Source organism: Carassius auratus, chromosome 11, assembly GCF_003368295.1.
Source record: "Carassius auratus strain Wakin chromosome 11, ASM336829v1, whole genome shotgun sequence".
NCBI lineage: Eukaryota > Metazoa > Chordata > Actinopteri > Cypriniformes > Cyprinidae > Carassius > Carassius auratus.
This window is the reverse complement of record NC_039253.1, coordinates 15,729,885-15,756,073: the sequence shown is the minus strand read 5'-3', so window position 1 is coordinate 15,756,073 and position 26,189 is coordinate 15,729,885. Positions and strand designations below refer to the sequence as shown.

Sequence of the window (26,189 nt, the reverse complement as noted above, 5' to 3'; positions counted from 1 at the left end):
CATAAGAAGAGAACGCAAGTACTCCATTAAACTAAATAATGGAAACTTCGGGGAATGTAGTATATAACAAAAAGCCTCTAGCAAATTCAGGGTCAAGAAAGGGAGAGGAGCATTGGACGGGAGGAGGAGCTCTCCTTTTCCCTATCCGATGGGAGAATAACTGGAGAAGGGAGGACCAAGGGGAGGGGAGTGGACAAAAACTGGCTTGGGGACAAAAATCTCCAAGACCTGTGTTTGAACAGTAGCTGAGAGGAAGATCTAGGCATAATGTGACGCAGCACTTTGGCTCCCAGAGCGCCTGGGGGTACTATTGCTTCATGAAGCCCCCTTCCCAAACAATCACACGCCCACATGCGAACATCAAGAGTTACAGAAAGGGACATAGAAGTAGCTGCATCTATTTTTTATTTTCTACGACCACCGTTTGTCTACTCCTTCTAGTCCTAGATGATAAAGGTGCAGAACTTTTGGGATTTGGGCTCACAGAATGAGTGCCGTCACCACCGAGGACCAGGACATGTTCTGTGAGAAGGCAGTGGCCCTCATCGTTGACCTCTGCCTGGATGACAGCTCTCTCCTGAACCCGGAAATCTGTCAGGATTTCCTTGTGCTTCTGACCAATGAAAACCCCAACATCTCCAGCGCAGGTAAGTTTCCTGCAGTGTTTGATGGGAATTTTGTTTGTTGGGGGTTAAGTGGGTGGAGAACATGCTTATGTTTATATGCAAAAGTGAGGCAGGACTTCAAAGGATGGTGACCTTTCTGCGATTAAAACCGATCTAACAGACTTCTCTGTAAGTTCTGTATAAATAATGAATTGCCATTAGTTACCTGACACTTTTTTATTTGCCTAATGAGTCTGCTTGTGTTTGATGTTGTTCTCCTCTAATGCTAGTCTGTGGTGATATAGCTCATTTGTAACCGTGACACCTCCTTTTCCCCCCTGTCTAATGACAAGTGTGCAATTAAGCTTCGGTTGGAGAAATTTCATTGATGTGATCCATAGAAAGATGGATGTGAGTGTCTTACAATGCACTGCTCCACACTGCAGGTTCACGGCAGTCACGCAAGGTAAAATTGACATGAAATTGAATTCTGGACACAAGATCGAAGCCGCTGTGATATCTCTGAGTTGGCAGGTTATAGGAATGTCTAAAGCAATACAAATTATAATGAATTCCCGATCTGGCCAACTGCCATGGAGGAAGACGCAGAATGTAATTGTCACTCTGAGTTTCTGTCACGGGAGAAATCAAATAAACCGCTGCAGGCCCTGACCTGCATCATGTCCCCGACCACTGGGATTGTGAATGCCACTGTGTGTTATCCACAAATAAACATGAATCACTGATGCCACAGAAATGCACTAATGCCAGCACTTTAATAATGCTCAACTACTTATGAAGTCAATTTTAAATTGACATTTATATATTGAGGGGAAGCATAATAAATAATCCACAATCTCTAACCTGTAATCCAGATCAAATCTGCCTATATTTGACATGATACATATTTTGACATGTATCATTGCTACTTTAAGTGCAGCTACATCAACACATAGTACAGTATATACTATAGTGCTAACACTTAGTGCTATATACTATAGTTCTGGTGTGTCACATTTCTTAGTAAAAAAAAAAAAAAAGCTAAATGAAAGTAATAAAATGGCACAAAAAATATTTACAAATATTTATACAAATGTATAATAATAAAAAAATATAAAATATGATTTAGATTTAAATAAAATGTAATAAAAATATATTAAATCATTTTAATCATTAATCTTCTATTTCCTAAGTAGATGTTTGGTCATTTGTATTTATTTTTATTTTATATATATATATATATATATATATATATATATATATATATATATATATATATATATATATATATATATATATATATATATATATATATATATATATATATATATATATATATATATATATATATATATATATATGTATGTATATATATATATATATATATATATATATATATAGAAAGATAGATAGATATAGATATATATATAGATATAGATATATATAGATATATATTATATAAATATAAATTCTAAGTCATATAATTGTGAATAGTTAACAGCAAAATAAGTAGCCTTAAATATGAGAAAATGCTTTCCATATTATTTGTTGCTGATGTCAAAACAATGTATCCAATCAAATCATATTTTGACACTAAAAAGCTAGCCAAATTAGTCAGATTGAACACAGACATGCTGTAAAAATAAACTCCCCAAAAAAGAGAAGATAACTTCCAAAGAATACGCATTAGACTTTGTACTGCTTTGGGTTTCCACTTGATGTCCAATTTAAAAATCACAAAACCAATTCTCTGTATTACTTTTTCCACGAGTAATGCTACAGCTAAAGAAAAAAGCTTATAATGTCATAAAGTCATAATGATTGAGCTCTAATTAGGACGGAAGTGCTGAGTGTGTGAAGGGGAGATGCCTGCTGACTTTACTAGTGATAGAGGGAGGCTCTGGAACCTGCAGTCCACAGGCAGTAATACTAGATGAATGAGGGACTGCTGCTGGCCTCCGCAACCCCATGGTGAGAGCTGCACCCAGCCTGCCAAAAAGCAAAGGTCATGCATCAGGAGAGCCAGGTGGTGCAGCACTCATGCAATGCCAAAACCCAACACGATAGAGCAGCACTGAGAACGTAACAGAGGAGGACACTGATCAGCACACTGCAGTTTGTTGGTAATTGTCTGAAGCAATTGTCCAACATCCCTCTTGAATAGATGTCAAGTGGAAAAGCATGTGTTACTGCAGCTGCACTGTAGTAAAGTGCGTCACTTTTCATTAGGAATTCATGGAATGCTTGTGTTGAAGTCATGCCTTGGTTTTCTTATGAATGAATATTTCAAAGATGCCAGATCTAAACGTAACAAAAAAGCAGTTTGTTTAATAATTTAGTTTCGCCTCTAACACTTCAAAGGTCTTTCTATATTTCACTTCGTCTCAAATAATGTGTACACGGGCCTGGATGCTTTCAAGCCTGCATGACATGATATGCTCTTATAAAAACACTTCATGCCAACTTTGTAATGGAGCTACAAAGCCATGTCTTACCAGTATCTATAGGCTTCATGCATTTTTGCCATGTCCCCACCACTTCAGAAAATACAGCACAGCATATAGATTTATCTAATATAGGATGCTTTTCTGGGTGTTTTCATTCAGTTCCTTTGTGTTATGTGGCAATAAAGCAAATAAATGTGTTGTTTTTATTGTTTTGCGTAGTTGTTATAACAATACTACAGTATACAAAAAGAATAAGCAAAACAGACAATGAATGAATCTAACATGGCCGAGTAGTGCGCTCCCCGATTCATATGCAGCTCAAATGAGTCGATTCTTTCTTAACATATCGTAAGAAGAAAAGTATTAATTTGTTTATAATACATTTACATCAAAATGATCTGTTAATTTAGTATTATTAATGTAAACGACATAATTCTATGCTCTGAGGTTCAAACATAACTTTGCAGTTATCCGTGAAGATCATGCTTAATATTTCCAGCTATTCTATGCATTTATCCACTGACCTAGGAAATCCAGGACAAATTTGTTTACATTTCAGTTATGACTTGTATGTTAACAAATACAAAAAAAAAAATCCTAATAGTGTTTTAATACTTGTTCCAATGCAAGGTCAGAACCAAAGCTATAAGTGTAAACATTCATTCCATCATTCATTCACAAGAATTACAATTTTATTGACCACCTTGTATAGGAGGATTTTAAAAAAGGTGCTGAGGAAGGAGAATTTAAGACATTCAAAGTCAATATAATGGCACTCAAGCACATGATGATGGCATTTGTTAGGTATGACCATCTTTCTCACCCCATTTCTATTGTACAGAAACCCTCAAGGTTAAATCAATTACATTTCCTTTCAAACATGACGAGAGGGATATGACTGAGTATAATGGTTACACAGTAGAGGGCATGTGGATTGGGGACCTCATTTCTTTCCACTAGTGTTGAAAAAGAAGAAGAGAAGCCATGCAGAATGCTGGTCGCATTATAAAGTGGTACCTCTCCTCCTGTTTCTAGCACAATGAGCAGAACTTTACTATTCGTCACTAAAGAGTAGTTTAGCACACTAGGCTTCACTGCAGCAAACCAGCTGCTCCATTCTAGACCTACTACTGCAGCTACCGCATTATGTGGCCTAAAATAAATAAAACAGCGAGTAGACATCAGACCAGCAGGTAAAATAACATACACACTCTGTCTATATGTTCCCCTCCCCGCTGAAGAAGGAACAAGATAGATGGAGAGTTTTGTGTGGCTGTGTGTGTGTGAAATATCTTCCAGGGGAGTTAATTCTCAGTAACCCAATGGGGAATTCCTGTGTGCTGGTGAAGTCCTGTGAGGTCTGATTAAATAATTTAGCATACCCCAGTGCTGTGTGCCAAACTAATTTGTGTCCATACCTTTATAGACTTTGTTAATTACTGAACAGGTGTAGAGTAGGCACAGCCAAAATTACATCCTTTGTCATTTTGCTTTATAGGCCTTAAGCTTTCTCATTTGCACTAAGCTTATTCTTATAATAGCAAAATATGCTGGAAGTTTGGCAGTGCCGTCAACTTAAGTATGAATAATGTGAATTTATACTTGCTGAAACTCAGTGTCTAGTGAAATAAATGTGAGAAGCAATTTAGCATTTCAACCTCGTCTCTTAATTTGAAAAATTCACACTGGCATCAGAACTAAAAAAACGAAAACAAAAAAAACATAAATCCTCCTTTAATCACAGAGATTTTCCAGAAATAAAATGTAAAGAATCGTAAAAATAAAATGATATTAAAAGTATTCTACTGTATATGACACTTGTGCTATGTTATAAAACAGCTTGTGAAAAGATATGAAATTTAAGTCATTTTTCACTGATGATCTTCTACTCCAAGTTGTGATAAAATCAACGAGTGATAAATCGTTCAGAAGTGTGTATCCCAAAAGCATTATAAGCCAAATATGGTTGCAAGTTCAACTGTTACCAACATTGTTTCCTGATTTAGTGTTTTCTCAATCCACTGAACAAATGCAAATAGCATCGCAAACTTGTGTTGTTAACCTGTAGTGCAATCTATGTCTGTCATTCCAGATATATACAAATTGTATCTTATGTCTTCTAGTTTAAGAGAATTAAAGTGTCAATTTTAAAGAGAAGACCTGCAAAGTGAAAAAAAGCTAAGGAGTCCTCAGAATCCTTGTTCATTATATACAGCAACAATGTGACATTAATTAGATTTTAAACTGATAGATAAGCTAAGATATCTTCACACAATCACAGTTTGTTAAATGAATTTGGAGTGACATGAGAATAGATGATGTAAAATAGATGACAAAATTTACGCTTTTGGCTTAACCATCCCTAATGCTACATTACTCAAATCCACCCTTGGTTTCTTTCATACACTGCATAAACCTCTAGTTGAGGCCATTAAGAATAAAATACTTTAGTGTTTAGACAATGCACAGGACATTGATCTCTGATGTCCATCCCCATGTGCATCATTTCTAGGAATCGAAACCTTTAAGCCGTAACCATCTCAAAAGACGAGAGCGGGCAAATAAAGAAAGCCACTGAAAATGAGCCTGACTATAACAAAAGGAAAATTGAATCACAGGCCGCCCTGTAGCGGCACATGGAGGGATTCAGGGGGTTTAGGCAGAGAGCAACATCCAAATGGACTCATTTCTAAAATCTAATTTCCAGGGTCTGCCTGTTATGGGTGACTGTGACATTTCATCCTTGATTGTGTTAAATTTGTTCTCTGTTCAGTAGCATGGGCCGAGGTTAACAAGCCATGCATGCGGCCGTTGACAAGCCCTGCGAATAGAAGTGGATTCTGACAGTTCTATTGCCTCTCAGAGGCAAGCCTCTCAACAAAAAGAAATTCAACAGCATTTTCAATATTTAGTGCAGCGTTCAGCTTGCACAACTTCTGGGTATTGTTCGATGTTTGTGCTATGTGTAAATATTTTCATGATATTCCTCATGTTCTGGAGAATCTGGTCGCACGGCAGAATGTGTGCACACAAGGTGCATTCATGATTAAAATGTTACGTAAATGTTTTTGCAAGAACAGAATATACAGTCCTAACAGTAAAAATACACATGGGTTTGGTACTATAAGCATGATGCTGTAATAGATTCTTCAAAATGAATAAATGTAATGCAGAATTTGACTGGTCAATGAGCTATACAGTTCAACTTAAAATAGAGTGAAAATAAATAAAGTACAAATAAATAAAGTTAAATGTAGAAACAGCCAGGAGCTAGTGTATTTTATTATTATATATTCTTGGCAAAAGAGAGGAGTAAACTGTTTTCACCACCTGGGAATATAACATACAATTTTTCAGCTCATAAAGCTGATTACTCAGCGGCAAATACAAAGTGCCATTGAGACCGATATTCATGAGAGGTCGGAGGTACAATCAATCTTGCAATGGTTCCAAGGCAAGCTGATAGGTTCATAAACTCATCTGCTGCCATACATTTATGATAATTCATTAGATCAGTGTAGGCTCTTTACACTTTCTTTCTAAAGAAGCATCAGTGTACTCTTAGCTAAATACTCCGACTTCAAACTCTTACTAGCATATAACATGTAACACAATAGGTTTGATTTGGTCATACAATGTAGTATAAAAATCTAATAATTATGAGATATGGCTTACTGTTCCATTTGCACTGGTTTTGGTTTCCCATTAGCCCCTGCTGTTAAATGTGAATGATGCAGTTTTTGAATACTGAAATACTGTATTTCTACATTGACAGACATACACAAAATTAAATTAACTTTTTTTACCCACAAATATTAATATTTTACTTTCTGTTTACTCAGATGACACACCTCACGATTGTTGCTGCTAAAGATGCTAAATAAAAAAATTGATCTTTTCAAAGAATGCAATGATAAATATTATAGTGAAATGACTAAGTGAGCTGTCATCTTGGAAATACAAATGGTTATTTTGCATTTAAGAATTGGACCCTGGTAAAGGAGTACCATGGGTGCATTGCATTGTGGGATACACTGACTCAGTCATTATGCCCTAGTTTTAAAGCAGATTGGTGACTTTCTATTTCATACATACAGCAAATATACAACCTGGGGTTGTGAAGTTAATTGTTCTTACACTTATTAGTAGTTAGTCTGTATATACAGCATAACTATAAAATATACTTCGTATTATGGTGAATCTAAAAGCGAGTTTGTGTTTTGTTGGAAGTGTAAGATTGTATTTAATATAAAGTAATACAAATGTAAAGAATCACAAATTAGGGCTGCTTATTTAATACACATTGGAATTACAGAACTGCACACGTCAATGACAGCAATGATCATTTTACATAATTTTCTCATCTGTTCATTACTACTTATGCATAGGCCACAAGTTTATCTCGAGTTGTTTTAATTAAGTTTCTTCCAGACCTTTTAGTCACCTGCTTATCCACCACTTTTCCCGTTTTTATTCAGCTGTTCATGAACTGCTTTTCACAGAGGTCACACTCCCTGTGTGCATGTAGAGGGTGAGATTTTTGTAGTGTAAAGAAGGTAAATTTGAGTCAGAAGCATTTCTTTTCTTTTCATGTGTGTCAACATGTATTGCTAGCACACGTAGATTCATACACATTGACTCTGTATTGCAAAACAGGACAAAAGGCAAATTCATCATGCCTGGCAGAATCATTATCCAAAGCTTGTGAATATTGATTTCAAACATGGTTGAGTTATCAGTACTGAACAAAGGTACAGAAGATACTTGAGGTACAAAGCAATAATACAGCTTTATACATCATTAGTATAATTAATGTCCCATACACAAGAATGATCAGGAATTGCTCCCCCTCTCCACCTTTATTAATGTTTAAGTGATATCGAGATTTGCCCACCCCTCAATACACTTTGAATCCTTTAGTTTACATGCAGTATTGATGATTTGCATGAGTATTGTTAATTTAATGCGATATATGATATTGAATAATTGAATCTATTAATCTGTATGTCTTTATTTCTTCTGCTGAACTTAACAGAAGATATGATTTGAATGTTTTGTCTACATAGTAAGTTAACTGGATCCAAAACAACGACAAAAAATAAATAAAAAAATGGATGGAAAAAAACATGGATGGAATCCTGTCTCCAGCACCGAAGAAAAAAGGTAACTGTGACATTTTATCTTACAATAACATAGGAACGATGGTTCATACATGATTATATTGAGTGAACTGTCTCTTAAATTTTTTGCTATCCCTGCACATTATCAATCTAGCTCAATAACTGATAGTTGCCTTACGGTACATCCTCATGTCCAGAGAATAAATTACCAATTAAACCCACATGCTTCATTCTGTTAGTTTGTAAAATCAGTCTGCACAGCGAAAACCACTAGCCCTTGTGTTTGAGAGCACACATAATTACCACATGATTTACATTAGAATAAGCCTTGTTGTACAGTATCTCATTGTAGGCAGGAGATGGAAATTAAAACAGACCCCCGCTTTTGACCGAACCCTCCAGAGGCTCCTCATTCAAACCTCAGCCTTCTCTCTGCCATCATTAGCATCCCTTTCTAAAAGCCCATATGCTGAAATCTAAAATCCTGATACGTTTTTTGATATGAAAATAACAAAGCCACAATTACCACTAAGCAAATTATGAGTTTAAGAAAAGATGTGCTGTATCATGCTTAAAATAAATTGAAATATCCATGCTAGAAGTGGAAAATAGCACTGCACCATTGGAAGACTATAGTGGAAATATCTGTGGGCCACTCAAAAATGTCTACATCAGATTATCTCTTGAAGTTCTTATGAGTGGTTTAGTAAAGTGTGCACATGTAGCTTAACTGCATTTGAGAAAAGCAGAGATGAAAGTTCAGGGCTCTGCTCACCCACCCTTCCATCAATGAGCACATCCCCCTCCCAATGCAGCTACAAGATCACTGATGTTAATCGGTCTAGAAGTCGGCTAGGGGGAACCGTGTCATCGCAGCTGGAGAAGTAAGCAAACCACATAAATGTAAGAACAAGACACATAGGGTTTGTAAGATGGAGGAGCTTATTAATGTAGCCATGCATACATCACTGAGCATACCACAGAGTTAGACCCAGATCCTGTATGGATCCATATTTAAAATTAAAGGAAAATTTCACCCAAAATGAATATTCTGTCATCATTTACTCACACACACTCTGTTTCAAACCTGTAGGACTGACTTTTTTCTATGGAACACAAAACATAATTTTTTTTAAATAATATTTTGCCAGCTATTGTCAATATAATGAAAGTGAATTGGGACTGGGGTTGGCAAGCTCTGAATTGACATGAAAGTTTCACATCCATACAAGTTCATGGTCTTCACGCAAAACTGCTGTATGACTTGATAAAGTGCAGTTGTTTGAATCACTGATATGATACTTTTTTGTCATTTTGGAGCTTGACAATACAAACCTTTTAGGTCTTTCAGAATTACCCTTCCTGCATTTTTATCGTTTTAATCGAAAATAACAATTACTGCCTTTCTTGTCAGTATTTTTTGAAATTCATGAGGCTTTTAATTAACATGCATACTTTTTTCATCACCCATTTTACATTATAAACATATATAACGATATCGGCTATTAGTACAAAAAAACTATATATATATATATATATATATATATATATATATATATATATATATATACATATATATATAAGCAAGTATATAAGCAAGTATTATTGTGTATTTTCTATAATTAATTGATAAGATTATATAACTAATCTGCTTTAATAATAGGTACAATAATAATGAAACATTAATAGAAGAACATACTGTATAATGTACTGTAATGTGCATTACTGAAATAAAAAAATTAAGTATCTAAAATGTAATTAAAAAAATCTCTTCTAGCCTATATTTTATTGTTAATGTAGGTAAATATAAAAAGGTAAATATGTTTTGTTGCATATAATATGTGATCCTGGACCCCAAGTCAAGTCATTTATATACATAAATGAGCTTTTAATTGATGTTTGGATTGTTAGGATAGGACAATATTTGGCCGAAATACAACTATTTGAAAATCTGCAATCTGAGGGTACAATATTGAGAAAAATAATAGGTTTTGATATATTTAGGGTAGGAAATAATACAGTACAAAATATCTTCATGGAACATGATCTTTACTTAATCTCCTAATGAATTTTGGCATAAAAGAAAAATCATTTTGACCCATATAATGTATTTTTGGCTATTGCTACAAATATACCTGTGCCATTTATGGTTTTGTGGCCCAGGGTCACATATAGATTTTCACCATCAATTAGATGGTAATGCATTTTTAATTTTAAAAATGTATTATAGTTTACAGCCTAAATGTAATAAAATTATAACATACATAATGTAACATGTTAACGTTTTATTTATTTATATTTATTTATTTTTACTTTAAACGAATAAATAAATTATTTTTGTTGCGTAAGCTGCGGGATAATGTTTTTCAAGCAATTGTGACCGTTCTCTGGCTTAGTGATAACGTGTGTCCGTATGTGTGTGCGTGTGTCGCCCCTTGACAATTTCAATAAAGCATCTCTCTCGCGCTGAGCAATGGCTGGCTTCCTCGCGGTGCCATAGAAACGCGGTCCCGTGCGCGCTGCTGTGGAGACTAGTAGGAGCTCATTCTGAGGCGAGCTCGCGGATAGACAAGAGCTGTTTTGAGGCAGGGGGTCTCAAAAAACTGCAGAAAAGCGAGTTTAAGTGGGAATACAAGAAGTGAGAGACAAGGAAAAACGCTTAGCGGTAAGAATTACTGTATATAATTGTGTTATCAATAAAGTTGGGAAGGCAATTTTTTTGTAGGCTATCAGTGCTTTACGTGTTTTGACAGAACCGCATAACCTATAAAGACACATTTGTTATTTTTTATTTGAAATACATTTGTGTGATTGAATGCCATATTTTAACTTATATTATAATTTTGTTCGTTGTATCTGTTGTTTAATTTAAGAGTTGAAAGTTCCTGCAACACTGATAGGATTTTCATGCAGGTGTTCATCTGATTTGCGTTAAAACCTCTTGAAGCTCCCTTGAGTACTGAGGGATCATACCCTGCCCTGTTTCATAATAGACTAATTAAGAAATAAATTTGCATAAGACATAACTTTGGGAGGGGGTGGAAGACTTTTATGTCGTTTTCTTCTAATCTAGTTTTTAGTACCTCTTAATAGGCACCATCTGTGTCTGTTTCATCCCAGGGAAAGCCTTTATGACACTAGTACAAAGGTTGATGTCTTTTATACAGTGTTGTATTGATTACAAAATAGCGTCTCGGTGCTTTAGCTTTGAGCATATTTAACATATGGCAGTGAAAAGAAGGTGTTGGTAGTGCCCTGGGGCTGCTTTGGGCAGCAGCTTTCATTTTATACTAGTTGTATATTGATTCAAGCACAGAGCATGTATGCGGAACCAGTGAATGGAGTGCTGAAAGAGGGAAGGCGGAATATACAGTAAACACAGCACATAAATTATCATCCACAAAGCATGCTTTTGTTCTGTGTGTGAATGTGAGTAAAAGAGGGTGAAGCAAGTGCAGTGACCTGCTTCCTGGTGCAGTGGCAGTTTGGTCCATCACGGTTCCTCTCAGCAGGTCATCCAGAGCCTCTTCCTGCACTGGCAGTTGATCACACTAGAGATGATGTTGTTAAAGCATTGTTGTCAACTGCATCTCCCAAAGCTGCAATGTAAGCAAATGAAAGATCTGGCTACAACAGCCTGTGGTGCATTGCTTATCATCCTTTAGTATAACACTGACTCACTGTCCCAACCTTTAGGTGATAATGACGATGCTGCATGTGCACAAATACAAGTGGCAATGGGGAAAAAAATCGCCAAAATGTGTGTTGGGGCAGAACGTCTTAGAGAGAAAGATGCAACTCAGCAGCAGTTGCGTTCAATACACTGGCGAGAGATACAGGGGCTACAGTGATTGCTTGATGAAACTGTTAGTAATGATATTAATGTTTTATTTTTGTGACCTGCATGAGACATCTTTTGATATTTGCGCTAGAAAACGTGTCGAAAAGCACATTTAACCACTTGAATTATAAGGCAGCTGTATTTCTGTTGTCAAACTATGTAGCAGGGTTTTTTATTTATCAGCTTTACTGATAATGGATGCATAATATTGCATGACTTTTTGCTGACAGGGTTGTATTTTTATAGTCATAGCGCTGTGTCATCAGTACAGCACTAATGATTTGGTCGAACTATATGGCCAGCCTTAATATCTTTTGTTAAAACCTGTGTGAGGTTTTGTTGAAAGCTGCTAGCATCTTATGTTCATTTCTCTTTCTCTTGCACCAAGTACACTGTGTTTGATGGAAACACTTAGAGACAGTTTTTTCCTTTAGGCATAAAGCTGTAGCTAACTGAAGCTATATGGCTATACTGTGTCAACCCCCCTTTGTCATTTTCAAATGCTTATCGTAAATGCCTCAGTTCACCTTTCATGGGACCCTTGTTGTTGCCCTTCAGAATTGGCTGACAGAAAGATTAAGGGGTATTTGTGTCGCCAAATACAGGCATTGGCCACTCACTTCAGTCTATTCTGTGAATGACTGGCCATGTCCATCAAGACCAGTAAGCTAGCTCTTCTCTCGCCTTATCACTGCCTCACACTCCCCTTCGCCTGCACAACAAATGCTAATCTAGCCCAGTTTCAACCTAAAGGAAGAGGATGGCACTTCATATGTGGCACATGATGTGATTTCTTTTGCTTGTCTGGAAAAGACACCATCCTGAACTGTGTCCGATGCTCATGGCCTTTGGGGTGAAAACAATGCTTTTGAGTTTTGCATGTAATGAGCTGTATTTATAAGCGTTCTCAGTTCTCGCACTTCCTTCTTCTCTGTTCTGTGGGGTGCAATGAAGGCGAGGAACATGCTAATAACTTGTTAAAGCTGCAGTGAGATTTTCCTTCTTCGCCTAATTACTAGGAGTATTTTTTAAATCCAGCACTGCTTATGACTTTGCTAAATGGTTATATTTAAAGTTTAACTGAGCTGAAGTTCAATAGCTCTCTTAAAAGTTTTCCTCACAAATTGTTCCTCTGGTTGCATTCAGATTTGTCATTTTTATTTTAGGACTTCAAAAAACTATGAAAAATAAATTACACACATTATATCAACAACCCTCCTCTCATATTGTTAAAATCAGCATGAGAGAGATTAACTTTATGTATTTTCTAAATGAATGTTACAGATCTTATTGTGATCAATTAATCTGTGCATATTTATTTATTTATTTAATTCACATTTTTCTTGACTTTTCAAATTAGTCAAAATATCATAACTCAGTCTTAAAAATGACACACTTCTCTCTAATGGAATATGCCAATCTTCTTCTATCATTTAGTCCTTATAAACTAACTAATTTCTTATAGTCAACTGCAAGCTTGCATTCAGATCTGTCTCCATCCAATCAAAAAATAAAAAAATTGATAGAACCAAGCCCCGTCTTAAGTTTTATTTTACCTTTGATAGTCTGTTTCACTCACATGTACATTACAATACAGAAGAAAAGATCTGGATCATTTTGCGATACCCTTACCCTCTATGATAGCTAAATGGTTACCTTCTATTTTGCATTATTTTTATCATTATTATTAATGAAAGTCTTGTATCTATATCAACGAAAATAGTTAACAATCTCCTGCCTGTATGGAAAAGAGTATGTGAATGGAGCATCAGCAGCTGTCCCAGCAATCACTCCGCTCTGGGAGAAACCCTGCTTAAAGCAAGCTTGGAGCAAGAGAAACCCTGCTTTGAGCGATCCTGCAGCAAAAGAAAAAACACGCGATCCTGCAGCAAAAGAAAAAATCCACTCCTCGATTCAGGCAAAATCACACAACTCTTCCCGCTGTTCACTTAGTCTGGTCTGGAATACAGAAAACGGTCCTGCTGAATAGTAAAACATCCCATTGCTGTTAATCTAAATATAAAAAAAAGTTATCAGTCTTTAAAGGGGTCATATGATGCGATTTCATGTTTTCCTTTCTCTTTGTTACAAGCTGATTGTGCATACAGTAGATAAGATCCCTGAAGTTGCAAAGACTAAAGTCTCTAAACCACGGAGATATTCTTTATCAAAGTTAAGACTCTGCCACGCCACCCTTAAAACAACTAATTCAAACACCCCACATGTCTACATCACAATGTAGCTATGGCATTTGTGTAATGCCACCCAAATGTTCACGCAAAGAAAGAAGGCATGGTTTTAGTAACCGCAGTAAGTGTTGAAGCAGCAAATGTCAGGGAGATGCTGTGTGTATCTAGGCGAAAGCACCTTATTTGGGCTTCCAGAAGTAGGTGCATTAGGAATCTTTAAGATAACTTACAACAGAACAGCAACACATTTTATGGAAGACTGCATGTACTGCACATACGAGCATCATCACTTTATCTGTCAGGCCATTTTTTTCCCATTTCTGGCTTGAACTGATGGTAAAACTAAGGACATTATTAACTGTCTTTATATTTATTTTGAAAGATGAAGCTTGCGATTATGAAAAGGGGTATTACATTTCTGGCGAGTGCTTGCGGTGTTTGGCCAATCACAATGCACTGGGTCAGTTGGCCAGTCAGAGCAGTATGTTTTTTGAATATTAAAGCATGACAACATATTCAGTTACACCAAATACACAAAATAATGATATTTAAAAAAGCATCATATGACCCTTTTAATCAACTGAAACTTTTAAATAAATAATACAAAAGAATGAAGGCCATAGATTTAGCAATCTTACATCCAAATAAAGAGTATGTGGTTATGATCATAATTTTTTACTTATAGATGAATTTCAAGTAATGGAAAAATATAGCTTTTTTTTTTTGTCGCTATAACATAATCATTACTTGCATGAATTGCAGTAATGTGGAATAGTTAAATCAATGCAGGTGGCTGTAGTCCAATGTTCAACACAGACATAACATAAAACCCATAACTGTACCATTGAAATGGGTTTTATGCACTAGGGGCACTGGAATTACAACAGAGAGAGGTAATCCTAGGTTAACCTATGGCCATTACCACTCAGCAATCAGAGTAACTGCTTCTCTGCAAATTGCTGCTAGAGTAGGCCATGAAAGAAGAGGACTTTCCCATGTTGAAATATTAACAGCAGTTATTTTTATTTAATTCAGGAGTTTTCACTTTTTTAAACCTTACCCCATGATTGATGCAAGCGTTCAGTGTTATTTCAAACCCTATAAAGACTACCAGCTTATCTGCAGAACGTAAGATCTTATTACTGGCATCAATTCACCATGCAGTTTGTCCATGCAGGGAATACTTGGTCCTGCAGTGAATGAAATAAATGATTAAAAAGAGCAAATCATCGCAACATACCGGCACAACTATAAATAGTGTGATTTTAATGAAGCACTTTTGAGACGCTTTATTAAAGTGCTTTGTTTCTGCATTAGGCCTGTGCTTCGAGTGCTGATGACAAGCGCGGCGTTCTATTCATTAAAGTAGGCTATAGCCTTATGTTCTCTTTGCTGGCCCTGACCACAGCTGTCACAACCGTATACTTCAGGGACTAGTGAATGGCTGCAAGCTAATAGCTGGAGCACATTTAACTGGATTTCACCCTCTCCCCTCCAGAGCTTTGATAGGGCTCAGTAGTATTTGATGGAGCTTACATAGAGTCTTATAGCTTGAAAGGAAGTGTTAGGCCTATAAATCTCTTTTCTCATTTTATTTTATTTATTTCATATGACAAATCATTAAGGTAAACAATTGAATGGGTTTATTGTTAAAAAAAATTAATACTTTCTTATATGCAGTTATTTAAAATCACAGATTTTTAGTCTTGCTATAATATGGTTCATTTTTCCTCATCAAATATAATGTCATCCGTTTTTTTCTATTTAATCTCATGGCTGAACAGAGCAGTATTTGAAAGCAATACAGCCACTACAATATCACACAGCTACTGTAACTGAAACTAACTGGACAAACACGTTCAGTATTATTTTTATGATCGCATGAAGGTTTGAAGGATAACTGAATAACAGATTTCTAACAAACCATGACAGATGAAAGCAAAATATAGCTCTGGTTTGCAGTTTTGAAGCAGTGACCACAACACCATTAACAATGGTGAACCCTTATATCTCAAGTAGCAGAGTTAAAATAGGGGGTGGGATATGTCTAATGGACAGGTTTCTATGGATACCAGGTCAGATTTGAAGACACTTGAAGAGAAGTTAAAAAAAAAAAACCTGGGGCTTTGGTTGCTGTCCGCCACTGGTACCAAACAAGCCTTAATTAGATTTATTGGTCACAGGAAATGTTTCACTGGATTTGTTTCAGCCTCAGCTGGTTAAATAATAATACTACTTGATAAAATTAGACTCTACAAACAAAGGAAAACAGATTTTGCAATGTATTCCTTGTGATCTACACAACAAAATTGTGTTCTCTTTAAATGTGATCTTACATTTTAGAGAATTATAGTAGAATAGACTCCAGCGTAGTTCTCATCATGCTTTGAATGGGACTTAATGGAGAGAGAGAAAAACATTTACTTATTTATTTATTAGTAAATTCCATAGCGTTCCGTCTTGTTGTGATTTAAACTGCTTCATTTACACTGGATTACCATTGTGGTGAAGTTTGTAGTTTGAAGTTTGCTTAGAGGACGGGTACATTTGGAGAATGTTTTTGTTTCTTTACTCAATAAGCATTTAATAATTACCATTTTGCATTTTTATATACGTGCTATCAATAGCTAATAGTTCATTTATTCGTTTTTACAAAATTATAGGCTAATTTAGTGAGAAAAAAATGTAATCAAATAACTTCATCCTGTCAGGAAATCATATAAAATCAATTTGAGACTTTTTAATTGTTTCATTTTATAATAATATCAATCCATAATTGGATTTGGTGAAGTTATGTTTTTGAAAATGTACATGATTAAACCATTTAAATACTACACCCTTTTTTAGTGTAGACAAGTCAACTTGTAATTGATATTATGAAGCTCAACAAGAAGTAAAATGTTTCCTTCCACACAGAAAGTCACTCAGTGTTTACAGTCATGAATGCTTACAACATTTGTTAAATGCTATGTACACTTGTTCAAATTGCCTTAGGAATACTAAGAAGAATGCAGTACTTTTATGTTTGTCTTTTTGCTTCTGTATGTAAACAGGATCATTCACAAAGTCTTGAAGGCCTTTGGAGGTTGCAGTTGGTTGTTGTTAATGCACTTTGGCTTGTGTGAGGTGAAGCTGTCAAACCATAAACACTGTAATGGTTGTGTAACCTTGCATCACACCCATTAATATTTCATTTGCAGCAGAAAAGAGTCTAGCTGTCTGACAGGCTAATACATGTCTTATCTGCGTATCTTGTCTGAGGAGGGTCCAAGTCAGGCCACTTATTAACTCTATATCATCATTTTTTTGTTATGGTAAAAGCACTGGTTTTCAATTCTCAACAATACATAATTCACACTAAAGTGAAAAAGTGAAAGTGACATTCAGCCAAGTATGGTGACCCATACTCAGAATTCGTGCTCTGCATTTAACCCATCCGAAGTGCACACACACAGAGCAGTGAACACACACACACACTGTGAACACACACCCGGAGCAGTGGGCAGCCATTTATGCTGCGGCGCCCGGGGAGCAGTTGGGGGTTCGATGTCTTGCTCAAGGGCACCTCAGTCATGGTATTGAGGGTGGAGAGAGCACTGTACATGTACTCCCCCCACCCACAATTCCTGCCGGCCTGAGACTTGAACTAACAACCCTTTGATTGCAAGTCCGACTCTCTAACCATTAGGCCACTTCCCAAGCAGAAGAGTAAAAACTGGGCAGTTAAAGTAATAGTTTACCCAAAAGTCATAGTTGGTTAGGCGTATGTGTTGATGTAAACAATTGAGAAACGGTGTGTATCAGTATATTGGATCCATGCTTTTCTTAAGAAACTTAAGAAATCTTACAGAAATCTCCTGTCCAAGAAGAAAATCTCACTGAATTTGACTGAACAACTTTTCTAAGGATTAATCTATTTGATCTATACATTGAAGACTATGCAGAGTTATTTTACATTATTAAATTTCTGTACCCAAAAAACCTGAAACCATTATTTAATATGTGTTTTTGTTATATTGTATTTATCTTCTGCTATTGCTTGTTATATGGATATCTGTAGAAAAAGTTTTTAGCACTGAGCAGACAAAAATTTATTTTTGTATTTAAATTTTTCTACATTAAAATATTTTTTTCTACAACTGGAGTACGTTTTAGTGTTGTTTCATAACGAGGATTTACATTATTTTAAACATTGCATATTTTTTATTTAAATTTTTGAGGGTTAACTATTCCTTTAACTGGGGAGTTAAAATCATTATTTAGATTAGTACACATTTTAAATAGCTCAAAACCAATTACAGCATTACATAGCATATTGTGGTTTATCTTAAAAGATCTTGCTGACAGCATTATTGCATAAAAACAAAACTATTAATAATAATGATAAAGGTACCGATTTTAAGTCATCGGTCCTGATGTTTATTTTTCTTTTTAAAGACCAGACCTAGATATACAAGAGCAACCAGCTATGCAGACTGATTGCCTCTTGTGTATTTTCTCTGTTAATAACTGTACAGAAATTAGAAATGACACATTTGAAATTAATTGATGAATTATTAAATCTGAATCTCCAATGAGTGTGTGGTATACATTTAGATTTTTTTTTTTTTTTTTTTTTTTGCCACAAAGCCTCCCAAGTGGCCAGTTTCCACATTTACTGGCACATTAATTATTTTGTCAAGTTGTTTATGTGCTCCCACAGTCCCTCAGTAGGAGAAGTTAATAACTGTGAGAGTGTGATTGAAATAGGAACATACATCGATGCTGCACCTGTTTGTTTTCTTGGTTGGCAGCCAAGTGCTTCATCCCTGAGAGGCGTGCATTCCAATGCATTTGTAATAATCTCTAGATCAGCATTTTGTTCATCCACTCAGATATATAATTGGACCAATGACCTGCTCTTCTTGTATGAAAAATCTGTAATTACATTTAGCTCATTTGCAATTCCATCTTTAAGATGGTTGAACTTCAGTGTTAATACTGTCTACCTGATGGTGCCGAGAAGTTTTGGCGGTCTTATGATCAACTCATTACCTTGTAATATTCACACTAGAGATTTAAGGGTTTAAGAGGCCCATTTCGAAGGCATAAGAACCAATTGCATTCCTTATAAAGAGGCAAACAGCCTCACCAGACTGTGCATCACACCGAATTATCTTTTCTACAACTATGTTGTAGTTTGTCTTCTCAGCATGTGCTGATTAATATTTATGTGAGGGCTCTGTGGTGTTTGACCGAGAAGTCTGCAGCATGATCAGGACATTTGTTTTAATTACTTTCACCACAGGCTAAAGCAAACAGGCAAATAATTCGTTGAAATATGCTGTTTTAGTAAACCAATGAAGCTGCTGTCAGGTTTTGCAATGATTCAACAAGAGGCTTAGCCATTGATTGCACTTCTACAGGTTATCTTTGATCTTTTTTCATCTAATTTGTAAAGGACTGCTTGCTCTTGCTAATTTTATATGGCAGGGCTCAACAATAAGGATTGTCTGCTGGCCCAGGGCCATCGTGAAAGACTTTTAAAGAAGTCGATAAAAGGTTTAGCTATATTTTTGTACTAGTGCTGTGTTGCCACTGAAAATGATCTTCATTTACACCTTGCAAATGTAAACATTTGGTTTCATGCAATTTATTTTACATTTTTGTTGCAATTTCTGCTGAATTGTCACCAAGTTTTATCTGCTGAAGGTTAGTGATTCTCATCCAGAAGGCCAGGGTCCCTAGGGAGTTTTAACACACTTCCAAAGGTGCTGTAGGTTGACTTCATTTAAATTAATATATTTTTATAAATATAATTAGTTTAATTATAATTTAATGTATATTATCATTATTTTCAGAATTACGTATAAACATAAGCTATAGTGTATTATTTTCTGATTGATATGTTCCAGTCAAATATAAAGTTATAGTTTATAATTCAAGAACATTGAGAACCACTTGACTGGCTGATACAGATTTTGTTGAATTTGCATAAATGACTTGTTGTAGTCTTATCAGTAATGTTTTTCATTATTTTCCAACATGTCATAGTTACATTTACAGCAGTATCATTTCCAGCTTGCATTTAGTATATCTTACATTTTTTTTAGAAACACTACTTGGATTGACATACACTCATTTTAAATTGTTTTAGCACACTTTATAATTTTGTAACTGAAACATTGATGAAAATCTATCTAGAAGGACATTTGTTAAGTGCATTTTTACAATGTCCACTTCTGTCCATGTTGTATCTTCTGTCCAGACATTTCCTTCAGTCTCCTGCTGTTTGTATTTGTGGTGTGTGGTTTGGCCCTGCTGGGTGTCATCAGCGTCGCCACCTGGAAGCTGTGCTGGGTGCCCTGGCGCAGCAAAGTGCTTTCCTGTAGCGCCACCGCCCTTGCCCCCACCCGTCCAGAGAGAGACCAACACAAAGAAGAAGGTCACGGTGACTACTACCCAACCTTCAGAGACATTATGGCAGCAGACAAGCTGAAGGATCCTGGGAACTTTCTGGAGGCGGCAGTGAAGATTAGTCATACGTCGCCAGATATCCCCGCAGACGTGCAGCTGTCCATGAAGGATCATCTGCTGAGACGTACACGGATCTCAAGGCAAACGACTGAGCCTGCTTCCTCTAACAGGTCAGTGTTCTGGAAGAATGAAGAAATGTTTGTGTCTGAAGACCTTCACATAGGTCATCACGGTTTACTGTATATACAAAGCTATTATAAGGTTAGTTCCAGTCATTCCTAATCATGTTATTACTTAGGATATCTTGTAAATGTCAGACAGAATTAGACCTGAAGTAGGTCTCTGGGTTTTATTGACTACAAAGAAGGTCAAATGGTGGAAAACCATCCTACGTCCAGAGGAAGACCAGTTTTGCAGGAACCTTACAACATATGCAGAATTATCACCATCAATTTGCATGCAATCAATTGTGGGTTATAATTCAAATGTAGATTAACACCTGGTGTGTCTTTTGTGAAAGATACAGTGCATCAGATCAAGATGATTCAGCAGCCAAATTTTGTATTGCCAGGCACAGTTCCTTCAAAAAGCACCTTCCCAGGCAGATGCACCATGTCACCAGTCTGGACCGTGGAAGTGAATTTTTAGATGTGGAGGACCATCCCACCTGCACTGCTGCCTCTCTTGGCCGCATCCAACCAGAACTTTACAAACAGAGCACCATGGAGACTGAGGAGTCATCTAAGAATAGCCCTGCCAAAACATGCGGCAAGATCAACTTCTCCCTAAAGTACGATTATGAGGGAGAGCTCCTCCTCGTCACCATCCTCAAAGCATTGGACCTACCCGCAAAGGATTTGTGTGGCAGCTCCGATCCTTACGTCAAGATCTACCTGCTCCCTGACCGCAAGCGTAAATTCCAAACTCGTGTGCACCGCAAGACGCTCAACCCCACGTTTGACGAGACCTTTCAGTTTCCGGTCCCGTACGAGGAGCTGGGGTCCAGAAAGCTCCACTTGAGCGTCTTTGACTTTGACCGCTTCTCGCGGCACGACATGATAGGCGAGGTGATACTGGAAAACCTTTTTGAAGTTTCAGACCTGTCCCGGGAGACATCTGTCTGGAAGGACATCCAGTACGCCACTAGCGTAAGACAATTTATCGTCTCTACTACTTAGTGAGTCCAGACCCCACTGGTGATTCATCACATTAATGTCACCCTATTATAGGAATCCACTTGTATTGAGTATTTCTCCAAAAACACAAACAGTGAATAATTAGATGATTCATAAACATAGTGTCCTATGGGGTGTGAGATTATAATATGAAACTCTAATTATCAAACAGGATAAATTGTGCAATGTACATGTATTATTAATTATTAAAAACACTGAGGGCAAAAATTATTGCCTTATTATATCAATAATCTCACATTGATAGTTCACCCAAAATTTGCTCATTTGATCACTAATAATTTACTCATTATGCTTTTCCAAACCTGTATAACTTAATTTCTATTGGGGAATATATAAGAAATAATGTCTCAAATATTTGTCAATATAATGAAAGACATTTGTGTTGAAAACTAAATTAGAGCCTTTTTACTTTCATTGTATGAACAAACAACACTGAGACACCTCATTTCTCAAATACCCTCTAATTTATATATATATAAACAAAGTATCCAGGATAGAAGTATCATTTTGGGGTTAAATTTCACTTTAAATTTCAGGTAAATAATTTAACAGTTTAATAATAACTTAAACTTGTTTTTATTGTGAACGGATGCATTTATTGTCAACTGTAGATTTATTTGTAATTTTTTTTTTTGGTATCTGATAAAAACAAAGATACTCAGTGCCCTGCAATTCTACAAAAGGCCAGACTATTTCTCATCATAATAATGTGGTGCACATCCTGATATGGGGTCATTTGTTGCATCAGGACATCAGTTCATCTTGTGACTACATGTTTGTGAGTGAAGTGTTTTGAGTTCCAGGTTTGTATCTCTTACAAGAAAAGGTTTCAGGCATTGACAGTATATGCAGTTGCCTAGAGTCCTAATGGAGCCCAATGGTTTATTATTGGCTTCGGGTGCAATAAAAGTTTCATTATATACATTTTGTATCCATTTCTATTTTATTATACTTTATAATTTATTCCAGTATGCAGTGTCACATTATCCTTCAGAAACCATTCTAATATTAAAAAGGATGTTTTAATGAGTAGAAGATTAAAAGACAGGATATATTTGAAATATAAATATTTTGTTACACTATAAATGTCTTTACTGTCTTTACTTTTAATCATTATAAAGCTGCAGTCCGTAATGTTTTTGGGTTCAAAATTTAAAAAATGTCTATAATAAACAAATACACCATGAATCCATTTTCCAAACAGTATTTTTGGCTTGTCCTGAATCACTACGGTACACCTAAAATAAGTGTTTATATTCGGACTATTTAGATTGGTTAGCGTAGGTATCACTGCAGAGTAGCCCAGTACCTGCGTGATTCGCCATAGACATAAACAGAGTGAAGTAGCAACAATGTACTTCCACAAGAAGCAAGTAGTTCTGTTTATTAACCTCTTGATCAGCAAACGTTATGGGCTGCAGCTTTAAAGGGGTCATATAATGTGATTCAACTTTTTCCTTTCTCTTTGGAGTGTTACAAGCACTTGATGCATAAAGAAGATCTGTAAAGTTGCAAATTCTAAAGTTTTAAATCCAAAGAGATATTCTTTATTAAAGTTAAGACTTGTCCACCCCCCTGAAACAGCTCATTCTAACACACCCTCTCTACGTCACTATTTGGGAAGATTTGCATAACGCTGCCCAGATGTTCATGCAAAGAAAGAAGGCGTACCTTTTATACACGTTTCAGAAGGCAGGGCATAGAGGAGAAACAATAATGTACAGTATGTGGAAAAGAATGTGTTTTTTTTTTACCTTAAAAGGCATAAACACATTTCATTACACCAAATAATGTTTTTTTTTATCAGCATCATGTGACCCCTATAATGCATCCTTGCTAAATAATGATATTAATTTATTTTAAAAGCAAAAAAATTTATTGTCCCCAGACTTTTGAATGGTAGTGTACTGAATTAAGATTCTATTGTTGTCTTACCCTGGCATCATTTGAAATACTATATTAGTAAATATTGCCATTTATTTGTAATGCCAGCATGATGTATTTGATTTTGAGTGTCTCCATTTGACTCTGCAGGAGAGTGTGGATTTGGGAGAGATCATGTTCTCTCTCTGCTACTTGCCAACTGCAGGGAGACTCACACTTACTGTCATCAAATGTAGGAACCTCAAAGCCATGGATATTACCGGTTATTCAGGTATGCCGCTGTCCTTTATTTGTCTGTGTGTTCATTTTCTTGCATCTGTCTGCTCGGCTCCATCTTCCTATTTATACATTCGGACAGTCACGTTTGACTCACTGTCAGCAAGCACATTACAAGTCCTTAAGTCAGACATATTCTGACCATGAAAGACAAGAAGAAAGATAAGTTGAGAAATTCATGTCACACCTCTCCACTCTGTTGGCAGATCCGTACGTGAAGGTGTCACTGATTTGTGACGGGAGACGACTGAAAAAGAAAAAAACTTCCATAAAAAAGAACACCCTGAATCCAGCCTATAATGAGGCGATTATCTTTGACATCCCCCCAGAGAACATGGATCAAGTCAGCCTGCATATATCAGTTATGGACTATGATCTGTGAGTGTGATATTTTCACTCTACAAATATTATGATGTGTATGCTCTTCACAATCTATTCTTCATTCTCCCGGTGTATAGAGTGGGACACAATGAGATCATCGGAGTCTGTCGTGTGGGGATCCACGCCGAAGGGCTTGGGAGAGACCACTGGAATGAGATGCTTACTTACCCTCGAAAACCTATTGCTCACTGGCACCCACTCATGGAGCCCAAGAAGTCTGAGAAGGAGGTGAATGTCTTAAAAGTTTCCAGAGTGAAAAAAGTGCATTTTAATTTCAATATTTCCATCTCTCCCTCTCTTTCTTTCCGTTTTCCGTCTCTTTTTCAGTGGAAGACTCGTACCGCAAGCTTTGACAGTCAGGGCTCTTGCCCATCTCCTAGACTCCCCTCCAGTCCATAAGGAAGGGATGACCTCTCTATACATCTTTAAGCCAAGTATCTCCCAGGGACTGATGGTGAGATCCAAGATACGTCCTTAGACATTGTGTGACACAACTTAAGTCTGTGTGGACATGTATGATGGAATAGGCAAAAAGAGGGTACTGTCCAAACCTTTCCAAGTGCAAGTAAGCCTAGCCGAGCTTTAGCTTTTTTGCATTTGGATTGAAATGTTGCTTTCTTACATTGGGTAAATTCACAAGCCACTACCCAAAGATGTTGAACGATACACTTCAAGACGGATTTAAGCAACTCAGAAGAGTAAAAGAGTGTTTTTGTTGATGAATATTGTATAATTGGTATATGTATATTATATTTTAATGGACATTATAATAGTATGAAGATATAGTTTAATATATATTTAGCCTTAACTTCCTTCTCATTCTTTTTTGTCTTCTTTGAATATTAAATACGTGTGAAGAGTTTTTATGATTGAAGAGATATTTGAAGCCCTCGATATGTTCAACCTATTGAGATATATTAGCCAAACTGTATATTGTTTACAGAGCAGAGATATTCCATTGATCTTCCTTTTGTTTGTGAAGTAGTAAAACTGTTCTGCCACGAAAAAAGCCAATGCCAAGAATAATTTGTATCCTGTCTACAAATATCTTATCATCAGTGTAAAGTTTAGTTTTTTTAAACATTTAAGTTGCTGATCGTCCTATGAGTACTTAGAATCATTTGTCATAGTTTTCTTTGACCAACTTGAGTTAACTTAAATGAAGCCATGCACAGCTGCACCAATAACATAGAGCCGGCTTAAATCATCATAATTTCACCACGCAGTGATTGTAGCTTCCAAAGTAAAACCATAATGAATACCAAGGGTTGTGTGTCAGATCTAAAGGACGCAAAAAATCCTTGACTTTTTATCGAGACTTGAAACAGTATCATTGTGTAAATTAGAACCACTGTTTTACAAAGACCAATTTTGTATTTGACATAAAATGTGTTCTGTTTTCTGTTCTGTAATTTTCCTGTTACCTTTAAGGTGTTTTCTCTTCAGATAACATGATGTATTGTGTTGGCTGGCCTGGCTGGAACTCATTGTATCAATAATCACTGGATCTGGTGTTTCTGTATGAAATGCCTGATTCAGAACCACTTTTCAATTTTATATAGAGACTTTGTATTTGTAATGTACAGTTACTGTTTCAGAACATCCCATTGTACTTGAAAGGTGTGATTAAATTTCCTCGCTTCTATCTGTTCTGTTTTTATTTCATTCCTTTTTGAAAGGATAGTTCACCCAAAAATGAAAATTGTGTCAATTATTAATCACCCTCAAATTGATCTTTTTTTTTTATCTTCGGGACACAATGTTTTTTTTTTTTTTTTTTTTTTTTTTATGAAA

The 26,189-nt window shown here is 36.1% G+C and overlaps 1 protein-coding gene across 7 annotated transcripts; it reads left to right on the top strand.

Moving 5' to 3' along the window:
- The first annotated feature begins 241 nt into the window (after positions 1 to 241).
- LOC113111185 (synaptotagmin-6) lies at positions 242 to 26,042 on the top strand. Of its 7 annotated transcripts, none has more exons than XM_026275703.1 (7): positions 242 to 647; positions 20,450 to 20,828; positions 21,230 to 21,806; positions 23,889 to 24,009; positions 24,221 to 24,392; positions 24,473 to 24,623; positions 24,723 to 26,042. In XM_026275703.1, exons 1-7 carry the CDS (start codon positions 488 to 490, stop codon positions 24,792 to 24,794), a joined length of 1,632 nt encoding a protein of 543 aa, XP_026131488.1. In that variant the 5' UTR covers positions 242 to 487; the 3' UTR covers positions 24,795 to 26,042. The 7 variants fall into 7 exon arrangements, with proteins under 7 accessions (XP_026131488.1, XP_026131486.1, XP_026131485.1 ...); XM_026275701.1 differs by having other exon boundaries at positions 21,179 to 21,806; XM_026275702.1 differs by adding an exon at positions 8,119 to 8,215 and having other exon boundaries at positions 567 to 647; positions 21,179 to 21,806; positions 24,473 to 26,042.
- The last annotated feature ends 147 nt before the right edge of the window (positions 26,043 to 26,189 follow it).